The sequence below is a fragment of the Stegodyphus dumicola genome, chromosome X2 (assembly GCF_044657685.1).
Source record: "Stegodyphus dumicola isolate Sdum_Otavi_A_Nest chromosome X2, ASM4465768v1".
Taxonomy (NCBI): Eukaryota; Metazoa; Arthropoda; class Arachnida; order Araneae; family Eresidae; genus Stegodyphus; species Stegodyphus dumicola.
In genome coordinates, this window is record NC_140781.1 from 161,701,627 (window position 1) to 161,723,466 (window position 21,840).

The following is a 21,840-nucleotide window of genomic DNA, read 5'->3' on the forward strand; positions in this document are numbered from 1 at the left end:
CAGAAATCGATTAGCACATCTGTTTCATCCTTGTATGTTTAGTTAGACAGTTCCGACAGAATGTTTTACCCTTTAGGTAAACTATTGGAATTGAATACCTTAGCAAATACACATGTACTAAAATGAAGACATCAATATTCATGTGACAAATGAACCAGCTTTGCATTATATACTCACTTTAGCATTCTGTAATACAGTGATCTGTTTTATTCTAAAGATGCATGTTTAGGAGTTCTATTAAGGGATAAATTCAATTGGAGTTAGACATATACATCATCAATTTCAAATATTAAACGTGTAATGCAGATAGATTACTTGTTTAGTGTGCTGCAGTAGCAGACGGATATCGTTAAATAACTTATATAATTCGGTTTTGAGAAAAGCAATGATAATTTTTCTGTGGTTAAGTAACTCAGGTTTGTTGCAGTAGTTTCCATTTAACGTATTCAGTTTGAGAGATGCAATCAAATATCAAATAGAGGAAGGTAAGGACATTGAATCTACTTTATAGAAAAGTAAGGAATAAATACATAGATAGAACGCAAAGCAGTTTTAGCCATAAATGTACGTTACAGAACTTGACTTAACATACAGGATAAATTTCTAGCGTGTAACAACGGTATACCAAAGCAACATTTTTGTTCATTATAAAGAAAGCATTCCTAAAAATTATTTTTAACCAGACATTTGATTTTCAAGAAACTTCCTTCAGTTTTCTCATACCAGAATTCAAAAAGTAAAACCTCGATGACGTCAAATCAAAATCAAACACCGACGCTGACATGGTATGGCTTATCTCTTGCAGTTCTGAGACCTGCCAAATATTTAGGATTATAGCTAACTATTCTTTATGTGTAATTTTATCTGTCGTATATGTGTATTTTAAGTTAAGATAAATTTCAGAAGCAGTGACAAAATATTTTATTTTGCTCAAATGTAGATCCTTAAATACTCTTTAATAATATACTAAGTTTAAAATATACTTTTATCACGTTGATGCAGAATACGAAGAAGATGGAAAACGAAACGTAATGAAAAAGACGTGAAAGTGCGATTTCTTGAAGATAAAACAATTTTTCTACAAAAATTTGAATAACCTCAAAATATTTAAAAATTGGTAAATTGCAGTCTTTTCGTGATTGGAATTCGAATGAAAAATCCCCTGTAATTTCGAAAGAAAAGTCTTCTAAGATTTTCGTCTTCAGGAGAAAGTTAGAATATAAGGATCTATTTAAAAAAAAAAAAACATTATCTTCTTGTATTTTGAAATATATTAAGGTTTTTGATTCAAGGCTATTGTCATAGTGATTGTTTTACATGAAAATTGGTTTAATCTGCCTTTGTAAAAAGTTAAATGGGAATGTATACATAGAAAAATCGGATTCTGGGGAATATATATATATATTATGATTCTATATTCATAAGTTTTAAATTATCTTCTTCATTTTATCACCAAATAAATGCTTTAAATGTCATTCTTAACAACTATTCTTACACGTACAATTTTCAAAAGAATCTTTGCATCTAAGTCAATTTGCCAACATTTCTGGAACAGAAGATAATGACCTCATAACAGCACACTGGAGCGGAAACCAACATTTATCATTGTCACTTAAATGAAATGACACAGCAGAGGAGGGCTAACACAAAAGCTTCCAGTGTCATCATCTGCTGTCGACAGCACAAGACGGTAAGCAAGTAGCCACTTCTTCAGAAATTCCGACTTACATTTGTAGAATTTAGGAAATAAAGTAATGAATCATCATCCGCAAAGTTACATACACTGCATGTCAAATAAGGATCCAGCGAAGGAGACCGATTTCTTAAACTCTAGCATACATGTTTAGAAAAAATACTGAAATATTTTCTCGCAATTTCTTTATAGCTGAAACGGATAATCCGGGCTGCATAATATTAAGCAAAGGCTTGTGAAAGGCATTTTACATTTCATTAAATATTTTACATTCTGCTACATATATAGCGAGTAATTTATTGAACTATTGTTTTAACATAAGCATTTAATTTAAACTAGAAAAATACGCATATTTAAATAAATTATATTCGTCTCATTCGTTTTTAAATTAAATGAAATTCATATCTGCATCAAATATATTTCAATCAAAATTTTCTACGAATTCTTACATTTCTCATTCAAGAATTTCTTCCAATTCTTCTTTATTTCATTGAATTTTTTTTTTTCGAATTCTTATATATTTCCTTCAAAAATTTCTTCAAATTCTCATATATTTCAATTAAATAAATATCTTCTTCAAATAAAATTACTTCCTTTCTTCTCCTCTTTCTTTTTCACATTTCTATACATTATCTTTCCAGTGATTTTTAAAGTATTTGTCCTCAGGATGCCTTCAAATAGCACTTTTCAGATCGCTTAGAGCACATCCCTAAAACTACTGTGACAACAGCGAGTGTTAGCCTATTCAGGAAATTTGTGGTACTAGGTTGAGTAAAGAATTATTTTGTGGGCCTTTTCGCATTTTTCATTCGAATATATTATATTAAATTGATTATATATATTTACCAAGTATTGAATGAACTGAAATTCATTGAAATTGTAAAGCATTTTTTAATACTTGTGCAATAGTTGAAAAGTAAGATAATAATAGTTTATTTACTAAAGAAATATTGATTATATCATTCCCTATCATAAATTTAGTACAATGTATCAAAATTAAGTAACCCAGAAGTAAGAAATTTAATTCCGAAAAATGTTTTTAAAGGTACTTGAGTTTAAATCACGGAAAAGAATTCCGGAAACATTTTTTTTAAAGGTACTTGAAATTAAATCATGAAAAAACGAAATTCAAACTTTGAGCGTAACTACAATTATGGCCTTTACTAAATTTGCCAGGTTGGCATCATCATTCTTACTTGAGTAAAGGACGAAACACCTTCGCATTTATTAATTATTGTTCATTGAACGGGAGTTAGTTTGTTCCCCTTGAAAAGTCAGCTAATTTCCGATCAGTTGCTTGGTTTATAAATTTTCTTTTTTAAAGTTTGAATTTCGTTTTTTCAGGATTTAAATTCAGGTACTTTTAAAAATTTTTTTCGGAATTATTTTCCATGATTTAAATTTAAGTACCTTTAACAAAATTTTCGGAATTAAATTTCTTACTTCTGGATTACTTCATTTTGATTTATATTAGGAGATAATATAATCAATATTTCTTTAGTAAATAAATTATATATATATATAAAATTTTGTAACGCAAAGTTTCAATTGTCTGTTTCGGCGAAACGCGTAATGGAGTTAGCTTAGTTCGATGTTCATTCAGAAATTTCCCTTGAAAAGCCAGAATGAACCTCGAATTGGGCTAATTTACCATTTTCCGCTTTTTAATTTTTAATTTTTAATTTTCAATTCTAATATATTTTTTGCCTTTAACTTGTTCCATCGATTAGTATTTTACTGTGTTTTAGTTTTTGCCTTCAACTTGTTCCATCGATTAGTATTTTACTGTGTTTTACAATTTACTTTTTATTTCGCATATAGCCTAATATATTACCTCATTCAATTTGATTAGTCTTTTAATACTGTGTTAAAATTTCCGAAAATATAGCTTTTGGTAACTTTTGGCGAGCTAACTACAATTTATCTTCTCATTTCCTTAATGTTGCAGCACATTGCGCAAAACTTTTGACCAAAATTGGTCTTTTTTGTATTGTTCTTACAACGTTACTACTACTACTAATATATATATATATATATATATATATATATATATTATCCTTTTGTTATGTAGAGAAATTATCTGATAGCGTTATAAAAAAATTAGGTGAATGATTTTATGATTTATGGAAATTTAAATTTTATTTTGATTCTGAATTATTTAATTTAAGGCTTTGATTTTTGGGGAAAGACAGATGCTTCTGGGAATATTATTTAGTTTAAAAGAGTATTATTTATTTTCCTCTATTTGTAAATCTTGTACAAACTTTTATTCATTGTGAAAGAAGCAGGGAAAGGGAGGCAATTTTCGCCAAGTCATGAATTCGCGCGCTTTAGAATGTTCGAGAAAGAATTTTCATTGTTAGTTGACCTTAAGAGAGGAAAGTACGTGACGGAAAGGTCAAAGGTTGTCTTTCAATGTAAGTCATTCAGGTTTTGGCGATTGAGGGTCCGGTTGTTGGCTAAGTGAAGAAGGGCGCGCATTCGCGATCACCCTTATTTCCGCATTCTGGAGTTGAAAACGAAGATTTTGCCATAATTAAGGGGGCGATAAGTGAAGCCATAGTGGGAGCCCGTTTGGTGAAGGACAAGAAGGAAATTTGAGTTGGACACACTTACTTTTGGCTGACTCTCGGACTGACTCGCTGATTTTTGGGCTTGCTGGACAAAATGTAAGTGACTCCGAGAGGTGTTTTCCGGCGGGGAGCGGCAAATATGCTCCCCGGCCGCGTTTTGGTTAAGAGGCGAGACTCTCTTACACACTTACTCTTGGACTCGCTTAGGCACTCACGCTTGGATTCGCTGACTTTCGGGTTGCTGGTCTTGTGGACGTTGCTCTTGAAAACTGGCTTGAAGAAAATTGGAGTTGGACTCTCTCCCTTACTGACTGGTGGGTGGAATTTACTTGGGTCGTTACTCGTGAAGCTTGCTCTTGGGATGAGTAAGAACAGGCGACCTGAAATGGCCTAGAAAAAAAACGTTTCTGACCTGAGCCTGAAAACCCTCTTCCTTGCGGCGTGCTGGTAAAGAGGCGAAATTTGAATGAGTTACCTGCGTGTGGACATAGGACTTTCAGGACCAAGCGGATAGCCGCCCTGAGCAGCAGTGCTCCTGTTTCTGTTCTACAGTAGTGAAGTGGAGTCGACATTTTTACATTTTTAGAACCTGTGTCAAGATGAGCCCGGCCGACATCAACTCTTGATAAGATAAGAGTCCTCCGCTTCAAGATGTCCCCTCAAGCTAAGTTGTATTTTTTTTTTTTTTTGGTGTGTTTGAACCCTAGGCAAGTTTTTTCAAAAACGTCCTTAGCAGTAAAAAAAAACAACGTCGAATCTAAAATTTAACTCTCAGGCCTTAAATTGTTTCCCTTTCCGTTCTTTTAAATCACCAGACAAACCTTAAGTTTTTTTATGAATTTAAATGAACAGACTCTCAGATGAGGTTAAGATTTTTCTTATTGTGTTGTAATTGAATAAACTGATATTTAATCTGGAACCTCTTACAGTATGTTTTTTTATATATTTAATATGAACTTTTCCTTTATATCTTGTATATGTTTTATGTTTTCGATCCTCTCACGGCGCGGTCCCGGAATGCATTTTTTTCACAACGCAAAAATGCTGTACACGTTTCACTATACGATCACTCCCTTTAACGGCAAGTAGTTTCATATTTAACATTTAACAATATAGGAATTTAAGATATAACATTGGTGCCGTGAAGTAAGATTCATAACATTATTTCCCGGCGTGAACTTAAGCTATTTAACACTTTTTACAAAGGCTCCTTCTGTCTCCTAAACATTCAGCCAAATGAGTCATTAAGTTAAATGAATGAGTAATGATCAAATGAGTGAAGGTAGGTTAGATACGACCCAAGATTTACTCAAAAAGTGAACTAGCCTTGTAATGATTCGAACAGAATTATTACAGTGGCTCATATTTAAATTCGGCCGCTTATGATTTTCAGGTTTGTTTGCGAATAGTAGTCACTAAATATTAGTGAAATGACTTTATTGTTCTTTCAAATATTGAACCTCATTTTTAAAATCTGCTTATTTTGTAAAAATACTATTCAGTACGTTTTTAGTAAAAATATAATTTATTCAAAATATTCTGAAAAGGAACTGACATAAATATTCGGACACTTAGACTAAAAAGTTTATATTTAATAAAATGTGAAATTAGCGTGACATTCAATATTACACTTTTCTTTTATTCACTCCATACATATTCGAAACGAATTAAATACGGAGAATATGGAGGTGCTTTGATTACTTCAGAACAGTTGTATAATAACTCCAAGCGGACATTCGGGGCTATATGTTTAGGATAATTATCCAGGTAGAACGTTAATGCATTTTGCATTTCACGTCTTCACGCATTTGCTTTCAGGTTTACATTAAGAACATTTAGAGATTTAAGCTGATGCGTATTCTTTCCTATAAAAACAAAATTTTCCTTCCCATAGGCAAAGAAACATTACGTCTCCAATTCCGTACTTAATTAATAGGCAATAGCGTTTTCGTGTTCAAGCATTCGTTTGGGTTGGGCCTCATAATAATACTTCCATCGGATCCAAAAATTATTAAATTTTGACTCGCTTAAAAATACAACGTTGTTCCAATAGCATAAATATTAGCTTACAGTGGACTTTGGAGGGCCAAGACCAGACATATTTTACTCGTTAAGAGGAAGAATTTCTTTCTTGTTGATCACCTATTGTATAAATTTGTTGTAATGGTGATTCTAACAGAGTTAAAATTTATTGTAAACTGTTTTTCTAAATACCTTTCAAGTTTTATTTCACTGTTTATTGGGTTTAGTTTGATTTTTCATTGGATAAATCTTTGATTTCTTCGTGTTATCTTAGAATGGATTCCAGACTTCACTGAATATGAATATATTGTATATTTCGAATATATTAAAAATATGTAAGAAGAATTTAAACTGAGCAGATTTTAAATTTCTAACAGAATTTGTCGTTAATTTGTAGCGTTTCGTTATCTTCACTTTAGATACGTAACTGTTAACATGTTCTGCTAAGGGCTTAAAATAGAGAAAATTGATCTAATAATGAAACATCTGAAGCCTGTTTCAGTATTCGGCACAAGATTTATGCAAGTATATTCGAAAATACAAATGTCTGAAAACAAATGGTAGCTAATATAATTTATTTATCAAAAAACAAATCGTGTCGCTCATATCCTCAGCAATGTGAGTGTTTGAAAATGAATACTTGGCACTTACGGTTGGGTACAGAAAATAAAATATTCTCAAGAACTGGATGATTTTAACATAGATTAACTAAAATTATTTAATCTGGAATACAATTTTACAAACAACAGTTTTCCACTAATCTATAAATAACTCATTCAATGGTGATTAAAGAAAATCTGTGGCAGCTCTTATTTAGATATTAGTCAGATGTTAGGAAACTATCTAGAACCCAGCAGAGATCATTAAGAAAAGCAGACAGTTTACAAATGAATTTAATTAAATTAAAAATAAACTGTAAAATAGCATTTTCACACCCAAAAGAATTGCCGATGTCTCGTTACGTTGTTTCAGTTATTCTAAAGTTTAATGATCCCTCTTGTGAAACTTTAGATTGATTAAGTTGCTAAGTGTAAAATTAAAATAATTAACTGGAACTTATACTACTCCATTTGGGAATATTTATAAATTTGAGCGGGCCCTCACTAGATGACTTTGATGGATTGCTAACGGTGCTTCTCCTGTAATGAATTATCAAACCCTATTACACAACACAGGGATGCTAAATGACATCCCGCTGGCACTCTCTCACTTTAAAATAAAAGAAAAATCCATGAATCTCAGTGATATAGAATAAGTTGAATAACTTAAAAATGAGGGTAATTATCTTTTACTCGATGGTGTGACATATAACGCACTAACATAAAAAAGAAAACTTAGTTTTCTAATATTGCTTTTCAATCTTAAATCCATTTGTTCAGTCAATATGTCAGTATATGTTTGGGTAAATTTAAACTAAATTACTATAAAGCTATGGGGAACTTAAAAAGTGTTAAAATATATTTAAAAAGATTAAAGAAAGCCAGATGAAATATTAGTTTAGAAAACTCTCCAAAATAACTAATTTGAACATATACTGGAAGATGGCGTTTTTTTGTGATTTCACATAGTTTCACACAGCTCTATTGCTGCAATTTTATCTAATATATAAAAATTTGAAATGAACTACTTTTCCCTGTTAAAATTTAAAGATGTCTTAATATGTCTTAATGTCTTCTATTTTATCAGATATAGCGGATTATCGTTTTATAATGATTTTTAGTGAATTTGAAAACTTCATTCCTTAGTATATGGATCAGCCTCAATCATGCTTAAATTTGCTCCTTAGAACGCTTAGCATGCTCTAAAATTCCCCTTTACTCTGTTTAAATCTAACAAAATTAACTCAGTTTTCTTTTCACATAGCTGCCTCTACTCCCCTAGATTGAGGTTTGAAATTAAATCAGAGAATTTAAGTGGGAATAATCTGCTTTCCTGTATTGAAATATCCAGATTTAAGTCTTCAGTTTCCTTAATGCGTCAACGCACATTTTCGGGAAATTCAGATGATATGCAAAGATGCTTAACCATAAGTCATACCTAGAGCTAAATAATTCATGATACATAAAGGAACAGATTAAATATCATGAATAACGTTATTCTAGCAATATTTCTTCACTGTAACAGGTGTGGTTGTTTTTCTTTTTTATCTATTTTAAGCGTATTGGTAGAATTAAAACCAATTGATACTTACAGGATGGTAATCGGAATTTCGCGCAGCTTAAAAAAATCATTAAATTATTAATGCAATTCTTTTGAAACGGAAGGTTGTACCATTTCATTCAATTGCTATTATTGATTTTCACGTATATCGAATTGTTCTTAAACGAAATTATCTGAATCCCGCATCAAAATGAATGCTATAAATGTTTCCACTTATAATACTCTGCCTATATTTATAGAATAAGTAATTGTTATTTCGAATAGATTGACTCTTTTTTGCAATGGAAAAGCTCATTTTTATACAACCATAACAACTATGCGTTTCATTTAAAATGCTGTTTCAGGATGCTTTGCTTTGACTTAAGTATTTGTAATTTTCTTCCTTTTATTTTGTCGAATTGGATTAAAATGAACACCAGTAAGGTTTTCTTTAGTGATATGTAAATTTAGCCGTAAAGGTCAACAACTGTTATTCAGTACAAATGCCTTTACAAATTACTGAACACTTCATAAATAATTTGTGAGGATTTTTGAAGGAGAGTTGAGATATTATCTGTAGACTTGTCAGGAATGGAAACCCGGTTTTTTTATTAGTAACCTGATGTTCTGATTGTTATGCTTAAACTGTGAATCTTAAACTGTGTTATGCTTAAACTGTGAAACAAAAATCTTTGCATTTTAAAAATTCATTGAAGTATATTTTAATTACTATTGGTATGGAAAAAACTCTTTGCTGTCAGAACGTATTGGTGGATAACATACTTGGTGATTGCAACCATGGTGAAAATGTATTGATATGAGAAAAGGTTATTAATTAAATACGGTGAATTTATCTGTAAGTGACAAAAGAAATGCTAGAAAATTTGCGTACATTATTCAAATTTCTAAGATTAAAATATAAATTTATAATATAAAACGGATACATATAAATTTATAAAGTATGGGTTACAAATGATATTTAGTTTATCTCAGTGCCTACGACAGGGATTTCCTGCTGCGATAACTCTTTCACTTCTACCGCAACACAAATTCCAGAATTTGAAGGAATAAGCAATTTAACGAGTTTTTAATTTTCCTTCAGAATTTTTAGAACTAAAATGCATTCCCTCTTAAAAATAGATAAAATGCTCCAATTACAAAGTTTTTAGTTTAATATTTTAATGGTTATGCTATTATAAAAGTTTTCTTAATTCTTTGTCCTGAAACCTATTTATTCATCGTTTATTTTAAATTTCAGAAGAAAATCTTTTATATACTTTATAAATAAATATTTATAAATAAATCACAACTTTATATAATCATTTTTCGTAAGATGTAATTTCTCTGAAGCGACTTAAAGAAACTAGTCTCTTTCCTTCTGAGAGAAAGTTTAACTCTTTGAAACTAAGAATAAATTAATGCTAATTAACAGTAACGTAAGATAATAAATGTGAATAATGATGTGAATTGTAAGCGTAGTATTGGAACATTTTGCTCTTCTTATTAATTTAACGCAAACAATTTTTCTATTAGATCTCGAACAAATCATTACTACCGTTTGAAGTAAGAGTGCGATCTCAAACATTCTATTGTTACTACCATTTGCAATCAGAGTAGGATGAATCTACTCTTTTTATAAAAAACAGAAGTAAGTAATGAGTTCTAATCCGAAGCTTTTAAATTCTAATTTCCAGTTACAACAAAGCAGCATGAATATAATTAATATTAAATCTTTACTTGCTGTCTACTTGCTGGCTATCGAAGAAATTTAAAAGATCATTTTAACTGACATTAAAGAAGATTTAACATTAAGGACAATGTTACTTACCCAGACTTTGCGAAGTTAATCCAGTATGACATTACAGCTTCCGAAAGAGATATCTCAGCTCTAGAAAAATTTCTTGAAAAATGTGATAAAGTTGCCACTAGAGGCGCACCAAACAGATAAGCTAAATCTTCGCCATGAACACAGCCATGTCTCTGCGGATAGTCCCCATTTTCGGTTTGATAGCCGAATACATAAAAATACGTTTTCGAATGCGTCTTTGAATGGTAATTACCAGTGCGAATAATTGGGGCTACTGTTAATCCATCTCCCAATGCTTCTAATGTCGCTTCTAATATGCTTACTGGGTGTTGAACAGGCCGTGTCCAGTCTGTATATTCATTAACTATCGTAAGGAATATCTCTTGCATGTGATAATTGAACAAATTTCGTACTAAGGTTCGCAACATCCTATCTCTTCTTTCGTGGTCTATACCGTGCTTTTCTTCATTTGAAGAAAGGTGGTAAAATTTTTCAGCTTTAGTAACTCCAAATAAAAGATCGTATTGGCCAAATATGCTATCTTTTTCTTGCATGGGTTTCAGAGGTTCCACGGGAATAACAATCCCATCGACTGTGGGGCCAAATGCTGACAAATGTTCTGGAACTACTACCTGAACCTTCATGATATCAGCTAAAGGGCGTTGTCGCATGCAATCCAACATCGGTGCACTTTCTTCAGTAGGACATTTTAATGTTCCGCATACCTGACGACCGTAGGTTAGAGCATCATGAGCTATTGCCCAAGGACTTAATGCGGAGCCACTCTGCATGACTGCTCTCTGAAACAGACCTGAAAGAGATCCAAGGTATCATTCTTGCCTCTAGCAGAAAGAAATATAATATCAATTAATATATTTTGCATTTAGGATTTATTACTGCTGTCATATTTTATTCCAGATTGTTTAAAGATTTGCTGTTTGTCAATTTTTTAAAGACATGCGCGAATGTGTATGATAAAATTCAAATTGTTTACAAATAAAACCATCCACTATATAATAAACTTTGATTTATAAGACTATATGATTTATTGTTTTGCATTATATTTGCTAAAAGAGATATTAATTAAACGTAACATGCCAAATTTTATTACCTAGAACTTCCGTTAAAAACTTACTAAGAGTATGTTAACGTTATTTTAACACTGAACTGACAAGTGATCATTATGGATTTAGGAATAATTTAATCTCTTTAAAATATAAAAAATAGCACGTAAATTTAATAATTTATTACTAAACAAAAAATGCTTAATCAGTAAATATGTAATTTTGCAGATGAAGTTAAATTAAATTTGTCAACGAATTTTACTTTACCTCTCAATGAAGTATTTGATTAGTGACTTTTAAGTGAAAATAGTGTGAAGACGCGTTGCATATGCACTTTAACACATAACTCATCGAAAAACGTGTTTTAAAAAGTGTTTTGCTCTAAATTCCTATTATAATTAATTGCATAAAACTTGCTGCTTTAGGGGCATTTCATTATTATTGCTAAGTTTATCAAAACATAAATAAAACATCTGGGCGTTCAAATGAACCGTTTTTATATACGATACGTCAGGAATTTACACTCTGTCCTACAGTGATATGTAGCTTCGAAGCATTTTAATGGAATTATATGAATCATTAGTTAGTGATTTAAGTTTGCTTGCTTTAAGAAAATCAGAAGATGGAATTGATGTAATACTTCTTAAATATAATAAAATATGTCACAGGCTGACTCATTATACCAGAACTTTAAATGATAGACATATTTCATATATCTTTTCCAACTTTATCTCATAGTTTCTAGATCAAATTATTTTCATTAGATTTGCTATTTCCGATAAACAGCAATAATGTAATAAAAAAATAAATTTTCAAACCTCGGGCCATAGGTGATATCATCAGTAGATTAACAAACGCAGCTCCATGCCCTTGTCCAATAATTGTTACATTTTTCGGATCTCCACCAAAGCCTGCTATATTTTCCTGCACCCAATGAAGTGCTGCTACTTGATCCATTAAACCATAGTTGCCCCTCGCAGATCCTTCTGTAGCAGGAAGGAAACCTGGAAAAAATTCAAAATAAGAGATAAAATCAATATGCTAAGGTTATCTTTACTGAAAGTATACCTATAAATGTTATTAAGTGTAATTAATTTTAAACTAATGCTAGATTGTAAATTACAACATCCTTTGCTTTTTTACTCCAAGTCTTCGTTTTTCATCAACGAACGCTATTATTTCTTAACATAAAAAGCAGTCCTAATTAGCCCTAATTACATTTACAATTTTAAAATAATTTTAACACAAGAAAGACATTTTATTTCCAAAGTAGTGAACGTCTTGTTTTATATTTTATCTTAGAGGCATTTTAAATTTATGGACATTCATTTGAGAAGTGTTATAAAATTACGAGTTGCTCATAACAGCAAATTATGGTCATCTTCCTTCACGCCTTTTTTAGTGTTCTAAATTTATTGCGTTTTCTTCAGAGCTTATTTTTAAGGAGAGACTTTTTAATATTTCGAGGCTTATGTTTAAAGAAATCTCGAGTCTAATAAAAAAATAAGGAACTTTGTGCAGACAAGGATTAAGAAACAGACACATTTATAGCAAATATATTATTCTATTTAGATGTCACTATTTTATCTGAAAACATAGAAACATCGGTAACAAAATATAATAATTATTTCTTAATAAATTAGAATTTAATTTGATGAAAAATCTAACTTTACTGTGATAAGTTTTTATATGAGCAGAATCTCTGCCACTTTCTGTACCTTATGTATAAATCCATTGTTAATACGCTCCGACAGAGTGTTATTAGGGATATCACGCATGTACAGATTGTGGAAGTATCCGCAATCAGTAAAGTATCCTTAGTATTTCCATATTATGGAATACGTGGGATACGTACACGCTTAGACCTGTTAGACATTAATATCCCCGTCTTCTGCCACCTGTGATACGTTTCAGGATTGTCTTCGCAATTAGTTCAATTCACGAAAAAGATAGAGTAAGTATGAGAACTAAAGATTAAACTGTTTTAATGCAAATGACAAACATAAATTTCATCTTCATCTGTGATGGAATTTTTATTGTGTGAAACTAATGACAGAAACTCAAGGTATCTCTTTCTTCATGCGTTTTAGCTAGTGAGCGAAAAATTCTCTCAATTTCACACTTTAACAAACGGAATTACCAAACAACTTCTATAAAAATTTATTTTTCAAAGGCACTTTTAATAGCTAAAAGTGTGTTGGAATATTTTTTGTACTAACTGAGTCTTTTTTTTAAATATGCAAGTCAAAAATATTTAAATATAAAATAAGAACATATGATGTCTCTATATACGGTAAGTAACTAAAAGAAGCAGCAATACTCAACAAACATAATTTTCGCAGAAAATGCTTCAAATTTGCTTCGCAAGTTTGTTAAAGGTCTATTCGGTTTTGCAACTAGAACAATAGTTATACAGAAAAACGTAAGAAATTATTAAAGAAGATAAGTTTAGTTAAAAAGAATTGTAAACACAGAAGATAAATGGACTTAGTAAAAATTATTAACTCCACCACTCGAGGCAAATATGAGAACAAACATGTTAATTTGATATAAAGCTGTAAAGTGTTGAATAGAAAAATAAAAGAAGTTTTAAAAATAAATTTACTCAGACTCTTGTAAACATTTCTAAATTTTTTTATGTTTCACCTTCTTTTGTTTTCAACAAGATTTAATTTTTAAAGCTCTTCTGTTGAAAATAGTTTACCCTAATAAAACCATCATGAGAAATAAAAATAATCGGTGTTTAATATGTAAATTTCATAGTGTAGTATGGGCTTCTAGAAGCTTCCTGAAGAATAGGTCGTAGAGCTTGGAAAATGTATTTTCCAAAATCTTCCAGAAAGTTTCCAAGTTAACAAGGGATTGCCAGGTATCGCTAATGCTCACTAGGCACGTATTTGCCCTAATCTCGACTTAATCTGAGCCAGGTTTGCAATTTAAACGTTGTTGGCCTCAGAAATAAAAGCTTTATAATTCTTTATAGAAATAAGAATTTATATCGAAATCATATGGCCACAAGTTCGATTAAACATAAAACAATCCTAAAACTATTATCCTAAAAATCAAGAAGTAAACAAATAACTAAATAAAAAATTACACAGCATTTTACACTTTGTAGATAAGACTCTTCAGAGTGCGACAACGAGATTTCAAGGTTTTTATCTAGCCCAGTAAATTCAAACATAAATTAGGAAAAAATAATCAATAGCTTCGCTTGCGCAACGGAATGGCGTTCTATGCTATCCACAGTATTTGAAGTTCAACATTTGCTTAAGCAAACTCCTAACGAGCTTCGAATTCCTTGACCAATCCATCAACTTTACAATAATAATACCAAGATAGTCTTGGGGATAATCTTTATTCTTAAGAAATTTCAGATACCCTTTTGAGATATTATTGAGCGTTGTTTCCGCAATTTAAGGAAATCATACAAAATTGTGCACAACAAAATCAACAATAAATAGCTTCGCACGTAAGGCTTAGTGGAGGTTATATCAACCATCGAACACCAATAATCAAATGATGAAATATCACTGTCACTTTTTTTTTTTTTTTAACACGGATGATTTTAACGGTTAAGCGAACTGTCAGTATAGAAGGATTCGTGCCTTCACCGCATTCCCTCCTGGGTAGTTTTGCTACCATATGCCCTAGTTTGATAAAATTTCTATCTACTTATGCATATTAGAAAACTATTTATAGTCTAATACATTATACCAGTGTATTCTTCAGGCTAGCGATTCACTCAGGCTAGAGCACATCTGACTACAGTACGCTCTGCTTAATATTTCAAACGTACATAAAATTGCATATTATATATATATACCAAGGATACTATTTATTTCCATTTATGTTCCTATCAGTTACATGCACACTTAAGTACCCAATATTTAGTTGTGCAAAGCCGTGGTACTATATTTATGGACATAATTGATAAGAATATTGTCGTTACGTTTTTCCTCTGATGGCAGAGTTAAAACTGACAGTATGATGTCATTCGCGGAGAGTCTTTTATTTGATGTATAGATCCGTGCCCACAGCAGAAGGTTATTCTCATATTAGTGGTTTAGTTAATTGCTATTGACATTGCTGGACATGACACTGCCGTTGCAGGGACAATTAATGACTAAAGCTATATAGATTAACGTCATTAAGAAATATCATTTCTTCTTTCTGATATTTTTCAGACGCTCTAGGGATAAGACATCTCGGCATTGTTCATTTTGTCTTTGGAATGAAAGCGATCAGGATAACATTTTCTTAACAAGCTAAGCGCTTCAAGAACATGCAGCTATTTCTGCCCATATTTTTTGATGAAGTTAAGAAGAGAAAAAAATGAAAGCTTCTAAATGAATATTATCATTAATATTAAAATGTTACACTCTCACAAAGGAAAAATAGCTGAATTCTTTTGGGAATAGGCTATTAAAGATAATTATTACTTAGCAGATTCATAAAGAAATTACATGCTACACATATTTTAAATTACTAAATTATAAAAAGTGATCACATTTTTCGTTATAGTTCATGTGTTCAAGAGAGGAGAAAAGTGAAAACTCCACAGAAATGTTTTTAGTAGCACTACACTTTTCTACATAAAAAGTTTGGAAAAATGTTTTATTTGGATATTCCCGTTTATATATTTTCAGTAGTAAACTATTTGTATTACACGATATTCTCGTGTTTTGCTAAACAGTGATTTGTGTATATATACATTACATAAATCAACTAATGTATTTGCCTGTGATATATATATATAACTACATTATATATATAAAGTTTTATTTGTTTGATTACGGCAAAGCATGCAAGATAACTAACGAAAGATATGCTTATGGGAAATTTTCTAAGGAAAACTGGGTTGTATCTACATTACGCATGGAAAAACCGCACTTGTAGCGACGTTTTGAACCCATATCTAACTACGGAAGTTCAGCAACTTTTACTGCTGCGGAGCCTATGCCCAAAGAAAGATAAATAGTTCATTTAATAAAGCACAAATGGACTGTATAAAACTATATTCATATTCTCACATACGTTTTCTTACCTATTATATTATTTTATTTTGCCATAATATACTGTAAATTAAATGCTTTTGTTCATTAAATTTAATAACCATCGAATTTGAAAACTGAGCAGGTTATTTATTAATAATACAGTATTACAGAGTAGATAAAGATTATGCAAGATTACTCAAATATAATTGAAACTGATGGAGATATGTCAGGTCTCGAACTTCTAAAGCATGAAATCGTCTATATATAGTCAAAAATTCAGCTTCAAAATTTTCAGCATTTTAAAATTTTCGAGGAATCGAATGAACATTTTCTACCTTTTAAGAAATGTTAACTCGAATTATAAGATATTACAGATTACTTCCAACGTTTCTGGAAAAATCTAATATCTTTGCTAATTTAAACTATATAACTTGTAGGAAATTTTATGTTATTTAACTAGTTATTTAAAATTTAAGCCTCCACTAGAGCTTTTGCTTTCTGCATTCCTCACCAGTGTGTAAACGAGTACCCAGTATTTAAACTGAAGCTTTTGGATTATAAGATAGAGTATGTATTTGGCATCTCGTGCACGCTATTCTTTAGTTTCCTGCCAGCTCCGACAGTTGCAATTATTCGGCTTTGTGTTTTTTTGCTGCTGACATTTAAGTTCTGATGCTTACTAGAGTTGTGAGCCAGCTTCTAGTATAGTAAGAATATATGCAGTCTTTGATTACTGTTCAAAGAATAAAATTTGACATTTTTTTGCATCACGACGAGCTGTAGTTATATTGTAACCCAAGAGAGTGTTTTTGTGTTTTAAATTCTCTAATAAATAAAAAGTCTGTAGTCGAAATTCTGCAGTAAATAGAAATGTTACTTCTCACGACTTTGTCATTGCTTCAGACATAGAGATAATTAGCTTTCTTCTGTTACTGTTACTGAACTAATTAGCATTACCAAATTAAGTGTAAACCCTACAAACCGTTTTTGGAAATGGCGCTGAAATTATTTTTATCGCATATCTTTCTCAATCAGATGAAGCCCATGCAAACGTCTTTTATATAAACCTTGAATTTGAAGTAATTTGCATTAACGAATTACTCATCTTCAGAACAACTGCGCTTTTTTTTTTGCTTCCTATTGCAATTTATTTATTGTCACCTACTTTTGATCGCATACTTCTTTCTGTTATAAACTACTTACTTAGATTAATAATTTGTAATGAAAAGTTTTTTACCTATTTAGTATTTAAAATATTTATTCTTTAATTATCGAATTATGTGAAATTTTTAGTGTTATGCAAAAAACATACGTAAAAATTTATCATAGCATGGAATTTTATAACATTGGAATTCTGTTTAGAAGCATTGTTCTGCTTATTCATTCATTGCTTTTAGAAAACTCTAGTTTGCACTGCATTTACTATGTTAATGTATTATACAAGTTACTATTTAAGTAATATTATCGTACCTACCCCCACATTATTTACATTCTTTAAATGAGGTTCCCAGAATATAAAAGCAATGCTGTACTATATTCCTGCAAAATCATTTCCACAGTTCAATTACTCTTATATTGCCTTAAAATTGAACAAGATAATTAAAACTTCACATGTTTAGTTTCATATTTTGGCTTTCGAGAAACAAGTAAGCTGTAAGTAATGGACTGACTGCTTAGTAATAATATCCACACTAAGGTGTTTTATTAATTCATGGCTTCAGGCATTTTAGAGTAAATAAAATAAATGACTGCTCTGGGATTTGAAGCCATTTAGAAAGAATTTAAACTCTTTTGACTAATTAAACCAGCAGTCAAGTTATAGTTTTGCATCCTTAAATTACGCCTATGAGAATTTCGATAATTGCTCAAAGAAAATATATTTAAAGTGGTATATATTTAATGAGGTCGAGAATTATCTCATGTCATCGTAATGTTAATAACTCAACTAGCTTTTACCCTCTCATCCAAGTCATTAAACAATACAGTTAGTCACCAAATATTCAAAAACTCTTTGAAATGCATATTTAATTGCAGTTTCAACATTATAAAATCATGTGAATATAAACTCTAAATATTCTGGTGAGAATATTTGAACTATTTTAAAAGGATATAGTTTCATGTTTTCATTTAACGAGAAATAGTCTAAAAATTTTAAAGTTTGATTTGAAAATGGTTTGAAACTGAAGAATTTAATATTCGAATTATTTTATTTTTTCTATACGGTCACATATACACTTTTGTGTGTGGGGGGGAACCCTCTAAATGTAAATAATATGTATCTTGAAATAAATAGCACTATTGCAATTTTACTTTTAATGTGATCAATATAGTTAATGACTGTTAGATTAACACGAAGCCATAAAAGTAACCTTAAGCCGCCTAATAGTTGAAAAATGCGAAGATGTTACCTCAATGTGGCTGTTCACCGGTCGCATATTGTACACTCTTTAATAATATCTGTGCAGACGTTTTAAGTGCTTTTCATGTGCAATATTGTCACAAGAAATTCGGCCAAAAAACAGATCATCACCAAATAAATAACGCTTATAACATATCCGAAATAAGCAAGACTGAACAGATAACTGTTTTAAATTTTTAGAAGATAATTTGTTACACATTCTTTGTCCAGGATTACAAAAAACAGTATAAAAATCATTAACAACGCTTCTACTAACGAATACATTTGAGAATTTGAAGCTTATGTTATATTAAGTTTCTTTTAGGTAAATTAAAATGCTATTTATTTCGTGATACTTATATTATTAAAATTGCTATCGTGCATTGAAATACACCAGCATTAATGGAAAAAAATAATATGTGCATTTTTGTAAGTTTTATATAAGTTTTCCGAGACTTAATTTTTACTTTACCTTTGAATTAAAAAACAGCTAGCTGATGATTATAAAAATGATGCATTCCATTTGATATATTGCAATTTATTTTGAATATATGATGTTAGTATTATTCTCGTGAATACATAGAGGATTAATAATCTAACACATTTAAAGAGAAAAACAATTATAATTTTCTGTTGCATTTTAGCTCTTATAAAGGAAATATTCTTAGATGTCTGCTTCATATATATTATAGTAATTGAATCAATTTAAATTTTTTTCTCTCTTTCAATATTTCCAAGTTAATAAACATCTTTCAATGTACCTGAGCAACATTTATTTCTATTTCTGATTAATTACACAGTAGCTCAAACAATATTTTAAGATACTCACCAAACGTATTCGGAGAAATTCATGACATAAATTATATTTATGTACTTAAGTCATGAAATTTATTTATAAGAATAAATGTCAGTAAAATACTTCGACTAGATAAAAATGCTTTAAATAAATTTCTGATAGTTAACATAAGCAATATGGGTTGAATTACTAAATAATAACTTCAACCAGAAGCTAGTTTCAATTACATTGCACGATCTTTCTTAAAATTACTCCCTTCCCTCAAACTGGAGATACAAATTACATGATTTCATTGCCATTTGTTTTGAAATGTTTATGCAAAGTGTATTAAGTTCAGAAGTGGAGATGTTGCATTGTTATCAAATGTTTAAATTACTCGGTTCAGCTCAGGGATTGAATAGGAAATAAGGAATCTATGTGAATTTCAATTCTTTACGTACGGTATATTTTCAGGAATATTTAGTTTACACAGAATATAGTTCCTAAATGCACTTACGTATTTGTCTTATTGTCTTATTTTTCCAAAAATATGTGTCGCATAAATAAGTACGTCTGCAATTTATTTATGCATCACAACCTGATAATATAAAGCTCAAGCATTTCACGTATACATTTGGTGATTAGTTATTTGACTTATGAAGTACGTTGATTATAGAATTAAATAAAAAGGAAGAAATATGCAAGTTTGAGATTCTCATTAACCACGTTAGAAATGCGAGGTAAAGGAATTTTACGTTGAAGAATATTATATAAAACTTATTGTTGTCAGTGTCTGATGTGTCATGTATAGAAATAGACAGTATGCATTGACATATGTCTTAGTACATTCTTAATCTTCTTCGTCATACCCCAGTGGCAGCTTTACATTCAGAAACTAAAGAAGCTCTTTGTGACATTTTCTGAAGTTGTCTATTTCTGTACATAAGATTTCTCTGTATAACTTGAGATATATATTATTGTTTCTGCTAATTTATATATGACGATAACAACAAGTAATATATAAAAAAATATAATAAGCAAAATTAATATTTAAAAAAGACAGACTTCTGAAAAGTGATTATTCTGCTTTTGAATATTTATAATTTCGTTTCTCACTTTAACCTTATATAAAATTACCTAATAAATAAGCTAAGCTAATAAAATCATCTAGGAAACTCTTTTTTAGAAAATACATTCACTCACCTTGTTCTCACATATACAAAATATATTTTTGTTCTCCACGAAGGCATCTCTTTCCTCAGCGGATACCCTTATTAACTGTCTCGTTATCAAAGGAAACATTTGTTGGTTATTTATATACATGAATATAAGTGTCAAGCTCATTACTTCAAAATTATGCTTGTTTTCCTTCTTCCTATTTTTATCATTTTAATAGAAAGAATTTCTCCCTTATAAATTAGCAATGTGTGTTTAAATCAACAAAGTAAATGTGCTTAAATTAATTAACTAGACAAATAAGTGATTTTCATCGCTTCTCATGGGATTTGGAGTTCAGTGTTGATAAACGCGAAACGAAAGAAAACATTATCAGGAAAATCTTAATCCCGAAAATTTCGCCCATGGAAATATTACTCTTGTGGAAATGTTTAACTTATTAATAATACAGTTTTCATATTAACGGAGCGCTCACATTCTCCTAGCATCTCTTAGTACACTTCGCAGTAATAAGTCTAGAAGTGTTTTCATGAAAAGAAGTACTCTGAAGAGAATATCTGTAAGATACCTCTTTGAAACTCTGTAAAAGGTCTCTTTGTTAACCTTGTTAACAAGGTTACACCAAATACTTTTTAAATAGAAAATAAAAATACTCAATAAAGAATTTTTTTCAGACTTTTATAGAACTGATCAGCTTTGTATTAAACATCTGGATGAAAGTTAATAATAAACAACAATTACAGAATTAATACTTATGAATTTGATAATTAATTCAATTACCAATTAATTCAAATTACCAATTTCATTGTCCATTAGAATACTTCTGTTACCGAAAGGATATTTATTCATAGACTATAGAAATAAATCATTTTCTCTTAAAAGGTTCATCCAGAGAACACATTTACATAAACGAAGAGAACATCAAACCAGCACATTTACATGTATTCAAGAAAAGACTGAAGTAATGATATATACGTTGCATTTTTATCATATAACACATTCGTGAATGGGAATGAATTATCTCTACCTCATTCGCTCTTGTTGCTTTAATTATAAAGAATGTACTCAAACCAAGCCTTGATATGAATGAAAAAGCGATATCATAAGAACAAAGGAAACGCAAGTCTGAAACTGAGATAATAATTAAACACTGTATAAAATTAATAAAAGTCAGTGTAAAATTATTAAAACAAGTA

General features: G+C 30.4%; 1 protein-coding gene across 3 annotated transcripts in view; it reads right to left on the bottom strand.

The window, feature by feature from the left end:
- LOC118184174 (neuroligin-4, X-linked-like) overlaps positions 1-21,840 on the bottom strand; it is a 314,614-nt gene that overhangs the window by 46,130 nt on the left and 246,644 nt on the right. For all 3 annotated transcript variants that reach the window (XM_085809802.1, XM_085809801.1, XM_085809800.1), the window contains exons 3-4: positions 12,117-12,302; positions 10,256-11,045 (exon numbers count right to left, since the gene is read on the bottom strand). In XM_085809802.1, the coding sequence (XP_085665928.1) occupies positions 10,256-11,045; positions 12,117-12,302 (976 nt within the window). The remainder of the gene's footprint in view (positions 1-10,255; positions 11,046-12,116; positions 12,303-21,840) is intronic.